The following is a 6,618-nucleotide window of genomic DNA, read 5'->3' as shown; positions in this document are numbered from 1 at the left end:
AGAACGCCGGCCCGGCTCGCCCTCGCCCCCGCCCCGGCCCGGGCTTCCCCAGCCCAGTCCCGCCGGGGAGCCTCGGGAGCCGAGGCCTCCGCGCCCGGGCGTCCCCCGCTCTCGCACGCGTCCGGGCTCCCGGCTGGTAAGCAGGGAGGAGGGGGAGCCCGGGCGCAGCCGGCGGAGGCCCGGAAACGCCATATAAGGAGCAGGAAGGATCCCCGCCGGAACAGCCCTTATTTGGTCAGCGCCTTATTTGGAGCGGCTCGATATGGCCCGGCCGCTTCCGGCTCCGGGCGGGGGGAGAAGGCGGAGGGAAGGGGCGGGGGCAACGTCGGGATCCCGGGGCAGCTGGGATCCGGGAGCGCCCAGCTGCGGCTTCGGCCTTCGGCTTCCGCGAGGTTTGGGCTCCGGGGCTGCGGGAGGCGGCGTAGGGCCCCGGGGTGCGGGATGGCAGTGCCCGCCGGACTGGGACCGGGGGCTTCACGTCACTCCGGGTCCTCCCGGCCGCCTTTCCATATTAGGGCTTCCTGCTTCCCATATATGGCCATGTACGTCACGACGGAGGCGGGCCCGTGCGGTTCCAGACCCTTCAAATAGAGGCGGATCCGGGGAGTCGCGAGAGATCCCAGCGCGCAGAACTTGGGGAGCCGCCGCCGCCGCCAGCTACCGCCGCCGCCAGCTTCCGCCGCCAGCACCGGCCGCGGCCCGGCCTCGGCAGCCACGCCGCGCCCACACCGGCCGGCGGCGAGGGCCAGCCTGGGGACCCCACCTGCGCTCTCCCCAGTGTGCCCCGAGCCCCGCATGTGACCCGGCCAGGTTCCCGAGCGTGTGTCCCCCGCATCTCCAGCCCCGGGCTGCCCCCCTCCGCCCCAACCACCGCTCTCCAGCCCGCCCGTCTGGGATGGCCGCAGCCAAGGCCGAGATGCAGCTGATGTCCCCGCTGCAGATCTCTGACCCGTTCGGCTCCTTCCCTCACTCGCCGGCCATGGACAACTACCCAAAGCTGGAGGAGATGATGATGCTGAGCAACGGGGCTCCCCAGTTCCTCGGTGCCGCCGGGGCGCCCGAGGGCAGCGGCGGTAGCAGCAGCAGCAGCAGCGGGGGCGGTGGAGGTGGCGGGGGCAGCAGCAACAGCAGCAGCGGCAGCGCTTTCAACCCTCAAGGAGAGGCGGGCGAGCAGCCCTACGAGCACCTGACCTCAGGTAAGCGGTGGCCTACGCCGAGGATTAGCTCCTACGCCACCATCCCCGCGTCCCATCCTTTCCCACAGCCTTTGCAGGACCTCAGGGATGCAAGTGGGGTTTCCCTTCTATTCCTTGCGTCCCAGAGTCAGGTGTTAGAGGGATGCCTGGGGACGTCCCTCACCCCCACCCTCCTCCTCCCCAGCGGTGCGCGGAGGAGCCAGCTTTTGTTTTGGATGGAGAGCTCTAGGGCTGCGTGGGTGGGTGACGGTGGGGGAGGGCTTGTTTTGATAAGCAGGACGGCGAGGCCCTCTCCCCCTCCGGAAAAGCTTGCCTTGCCTGGCGCCCGTTCCCAAAGAAGGGCTGTGATCCGAGGCCAGGGATGTCCCGGCTCCCGGGGGTAGGGGATGCGCACTGGCGGTGGCTGAGCGGGTGCTGGCGGGAATCCCTGGGCCGCGCCGCCGCCGCTGCGGAGCGCTGGGAGCTGCAGTGGAGGGGGATTCTCCGTATTTGCGTCAGCTGTTGTTGAATTGGGTTCTGCCGCTGGAGCGGGTCCAGGAACATTGCAGTCTGCTGCTATCAATTATTAACCAGCTCGGCCGTCAATGGTAGCCGGCCCGACCTCTTGCCTGACAGCCCCGCTCCTCCTCTCCTCCTCGTCCTCCAGTGATTGCTCTCCAGTAACCCAGCCTCCTCCCTCTCTTTCTCCTGCCAGAGTCGTTTCCTGACATTTCTCTGAATAACGAGAAGGTTCTGGTGGAGACAAGTTATTCCAGCCAAACCACCCGGCTGCCTCCCATCACCTACACTGGCCGCTTCTCTCTGGAGCCTGCACCCAACAGTGGCAGCACCTTGTGGCCTGAGCCCCTCTTCAGCCTGGTTAGTGGCCTCGTGAGCATGACCAACCCACCGGCCGCCTCATCCTCAGCACCATCTCCAGCAGCCTCTTCCTCCTCCTCGGCTTCCCAGAGCCCACCCCTGAGCTGCGCAGTGCCGTCCAATGACAGCAGCCCCATTTACTCAGCGGCACCCACCTTCCCCACACCTAACACTGACATCTTCCCTGAGCCACAAAGCCAGGCCTTTCCAGGCTCAGCGGGCACCACGCTCCAGTACCCGCCTCCTGCCTACCCTGCTGCCAAGGGTAGCTTCCAGGTCCCTATGATTCCAGACTATCTGTTTCCACAGCAGCAGGGGGACCTGGGCCTGGGCACCGCAGACCAGAAGCCCTTCCAGGGCCTGGAGAGCCGTACTCAGCAGCCTTCCCTCACTCCCCTCTCTACCATCAAGGCATTTGCCACACAGTCGGGCTCTCAGGACCTAAAGGCCCTCAACACCACTTACCAGTCCCAGCTCATCAAACCCAGCCGCATGCGCAAGTACCCCAACCGGCCCAGCAAGACACCCCCTCATGAACGCCCCTATGCCTGTCCAGTGGAGTCCTGTGACCGCCGCTTCTCTCGTTCAGATGAGCTCACCCGCCACATTCGCATCCACACTGGCCAGAAGCCCTTCCAGTGTCGCATCTGCATGCGCAATTTCAGCCGCAGTGACCACCTCACCACACACATCCGCACCCACACAGGCGAGAAGCCCTTTGCCTGTGACATCTGTGGGAGAAAGTTTGCTAGGAGCGATGAACGCAAGAGGCATACCAAGATCCACTTGCGGCAGAAGGACAAAAAAGCAGACAAAGGTGTGGCCTCCTCTACCACCCCCTCCCTCTCTTCCTACTCATCACCGGTGGCTACCTCCTACACCTCCCCGGTCACTACCTCTTATCCATCCCCAGCCACCACCTCATACCCATCACCTGTGCCCACCTCCTACTCCTCTCCTGGCTCTTCGACCTACCCATCCCCTGTGCACAGTGGTTTCCCCTCGCCCTCAGTGGCCACCACATACTCCTCCGTTCCCCCCGCTTTCCCGGCCCAAGTCAGCAGCTTCCCTTCCTCAGCTGTCACCAACTCCTTCAGCGCCTCCACAGGGCTTTCGGACATGACAACAACCTTTTCTCCCAGGACAATTGAAATTTGCTAAAGGAGAAGAGGAAGAAAAGGGAAAAGGGAGGAAAAGAAACAAGAGATTGAAAGGACAGGAGGAGGAGGAGATGGCCATAGGAGGGTTTCCTCTTAGGTCACATGGAGGTTCTCGGAGCCCATCCTCTCCCTCTACTTGACCCCCGGGGTCAGCGTGGAAATTCTGTTGGCCAACAATCCTTTCTGCCCTCTCCCCCTTCCTCATCTCCCTTTGACTTCAGCTGCCTGAAACAGCCATGTCCAAGTTCTTCACCTCCATCCAAGAACTTGATATGCATGGATTTTGGATATATCATTTCAGTATCATCTCCACCATATGCCTGATCCCTTGTCCCTTCAATGCTAGAAAATCAAGTTGGCAAAATGGGGTTTGGGCCCCTCAGAGCCCAGCCCTGTACCCTTGTACAGTGTCTGCTATGGATTTTGTTTTCCTTGGGGTACTCTTGATGTGAAGATAATTTGCATATTCTATTGTATTATTTGGAGTTAGGGCCTCACTTTGGGGGGGAAAAAAAAAGAAAAGCCAAGCAAACCAATGGTGATCCTTTATTTTGTGATGATGCTGTGATGATTAAGTTCGAAGCTTTTTTTGAAACAGCAGTCCTTGGTATTAATCAGAGCATGTGTCAGAGTGGTGTTCCGTTAACCTTTTGTAAATATTGCCCGACTGTACTCTCTCACATGTGGCAAAATATGGTTTGGTTTTTCTTCTTTTTTTTTGAAAGTGGTTTTCTTCGTCCTTTTGGTTTAAAAAGTTTCACGTCTTGGTGCCTTTTGTGTGATGCGCCTTGCTGACAGCTTGACATGTGCCAGTTTAAGGGACGTGCTCACCTCTAGCCTTAAGGGGGGCAAGGAGTGATGATTTGGGGGAAGCTTTGGAAGCAAAATAAGGAAGAGGGCTGAGCTGAGCTTCGGTTCTCCAGAATGTAAAAAAAAAAAAAATCTAAAAAATCTGAACTCTCAAAAGTCTATTTTTTTAACTGAAAATGTAAATTTATAAATATATTCAGGAGTTGGAATGTTGTAGTTACCTACTGAGTAGGCGGCGATTTTTGTATGTTCTGAACATGCAGTTCATTATTTTGTGGTTTTATTTTACTATGTACTTGTGTTTGCTTAAACAAAGTGACTGTTTGGCTTATAAACACATTGAATGCGCTTTATTGCTCATGGGATATGTGGTGTATATCCTTCAGAAAAATTAAAAGGAAAATAAAATAGCTATGGTTGCACGTATCTTTCCTGGGCTGGGGGTGGGCTCTGCAGTCATCCTCCTTGTTGAAGGTTTTGAGGATATTCCCACCAGAGTTGTGGTGCCCACTGTGTGTCATTGGAGTGAATTCTTTTTTTAAAATTGATTTTAGAAAGAGAAGAAGGAGAGAGAGAGACGTCAATACGAGAGAGATACAGCGATTGGTTGCCTCCCGTATGTGCCCTGACAGGACCACACACACAACCTAGGTATGTGCCTTGACCAGGAATCGACCCCGTGACCTAGTGCACAGGACAATGCTCCAACAAATTGAGCCACACCGGCCAGGGCTGGAATGAATTCCTTATAAGGACTAGGTGTGGGTCTTCTCTTTGTTTTTTCTCTTAAGTACATATTTTTAAATTTATTTTTTAATTGTTTTCAGAGGGAGAGAGAGAGAGAAACATCAATGATGAAAGAGAATCATCATTGATCGGTTGCCTCCTATACATCCCCCTACTGGGGATAAGCCAGCAACTAGGGCATGTGCCCTAACTAGGAATCAAACGACCTCCTGGTTCATAGATCAACACTCAACCACTGAACCACACGACAGGGCAGGGTCTTGTCTTGTTGATTCTGGGCCTGTTCCTTCTCCATCTGGTGGGCTTCAGCTTTATCTTGGTTAGTTAAAGCGAAAGAAGGCCGGAGGTAGGGGGAACACATGTGGTCAGAGGCAGAACTATTCTCCTGGCTCCAAATGTTCAGCCAGCCCTGCCCCCCATCTCTGCCAAGGGTTGGGAAAAATCTATGTCCTTGGGAATTCTTGCCCATATGCACTTGGCAGGAGTTAAGGAGTGGTCACAGGGCTCTGGGAAATAGTAAACGCTGGAGCTGATTCAGGCTCTCCCTCCCATCCCCCATGTCCCCAGGAACCTGAGGGTGTTGAAGAAACTTAGACGAGGCGAGGGCCAGTTCTCAAGCCAAGAATCCTTCCAGGAAGAAATTTCATTACTTGCCAGCTGGAGCTGCCATCCTTGGCAGCTTCCGGGGGCATGAGACAGAGTGGGCAGGAGACTGGCCTGGTGTTTAAGGTTCCCATCCAGACTAAGTCTGTACTGTTTTGTAGGAGGCCTGAGATGCTAGGTTCCTCTGGTCCCAGCCCGTGAGGTTCCACATTTGTGACTATAGCAATCCTTGTGGGCTCGTGAGCATCTTATATTCTGAGAGGCCTTGAGCTGGCCACAACCACCATGCAGATTGCCAGTTGGGGAAACAGAAAGGTTAGCCAAATATTACAACATGGTGTTTTGTTATATAATATGGGCAATCATGGGCCTCTATGGGAGCGCAGGGAAGGACACCCAACCCACCCCGGGGCTTAGGAAAGGTGGAAAAATTGAGTTGGGAAGGATAAATAGGAGTCAACCCAAATGACTTGCTTTGTGTGTCAGGTAGGAAGGGTGTTGGTTGAGCTTTTGGCGGGGAAAGTGATGGATGGATCACTGAATGGAAGTATTACCTTCAATCCTAAATCTTCTGTGAATTGATCAGACACCACCATCTATTGGTCAGATGGGTGCAATAGATTTGGTGTCCTTAAATTCCCAAGCCTTGGGTCCCCCCTCCCAATTCCTGACCCCCCCCCCCAAATTAAGGATAATGAATAATTGCCCTCCCTACCTGGTATTGTTCTAAGTCCTTGAATGAAGTCAAAGTCTCACCTGCCTCCACTCTTCTCTCTGACGGTCTCTCCCAAGTTACCCATGGACACCTTCTTCTGGGCCCAGGGGAATTCCAGCAATCCCCTGGAATTGGCCCAATTCTTTTTCTTCCATTCCAGCCTTCCCGAACAACACCGTTGATCTCTGCCTTTTCCCATGATACCAGACTCCTCAGCCTGGAGCAGGGGAACCAAGCCATATTCTCTAGCAAAGGGCATATCCTTGTGTGCCTCCAGGCAAAATTGCCAGGTAGTGATGGGACAATATTTGCATTGGCGCACCTCTTCCCAGCCCCACCCACCTCTCCCCATCTCACTCTAAGCCCAGGAACACAAGCCTATGCCTGTTACAGATTCTTAAGAATTTCTCCCACATACTCCCAAGAAACAAAACACGGCAAGAATAAAGTATGAGAGAAAGAGCAAAGAGAATCTGTTCCTTTAAAGCAGAGGGTCTCCTGTGCTATTACAGTGCATCAGAACCAGATT

The 6,618-nt window shown here is 55.2% G+C and overlaps 1 protein-coding gene across 1 annotated transcript; it reads left to right on the top strand.

The window, feature by feature from the left end:
• The first annotated feature begins 624 nt into the window (after window positions 1-624).
• Window positions 625-4,436, top strand: EGR1 (early growth response 1). The gene is made up of 2 exons (XM_036313043.1): window positions 625-1,196; window positions 1,891-4,436. Exons 1-2 carry the CDS (start codon window positions 896-898, stop codon window positions 3,213-3,215), a joined length of 1,626 nt encoding a protein of 541 aa, XP_036168936.1. The 5' UTR covers window positions 625-895; the 3' UTR covers window positions 3,216-4,436.
• The last annotated feature ends 2,182 nt before the right edge of the window (window positions 4,437-6,618 follow it).

The sequence above is a fragment of the Myotis myotis genome, unplaced genomic scaffold, assembly GCF_014108235.1.
Source record: "Myotis myotis isolate mMyoMyo1 unplaced genomic scaffold, mMyoMyo1.p scaffold_m19_p_6, whole genome shotgun sequence".
NCBI classification, from domain to species: Eukaryota; Metazoa; Chordata; class Mammalia; order Chiroptera; family Vespertilionidae; genus Myotis; species Myotis myotis.
Note: the sequence above shows the minus strand (reverse complement) of the source record. Positions and strands in the feature narration are given on the sequence as shown.

Coding starts and splice junctions, on each gene's coding strand:
- EGR1 (XM_036313043.1), top strand. CDS start 896: ATGGCCGCAGCCAAGGCCGAGATGCAGCTGATGTCCCCGCTGCAGATC. Junction 1,197..1,890: donor CTACGAGCACCTGACCTCAG/GTAAGCGGTGGC, acceptor TTCTCCTGCCAG/AGTCGTTTCCTGACATTTCT.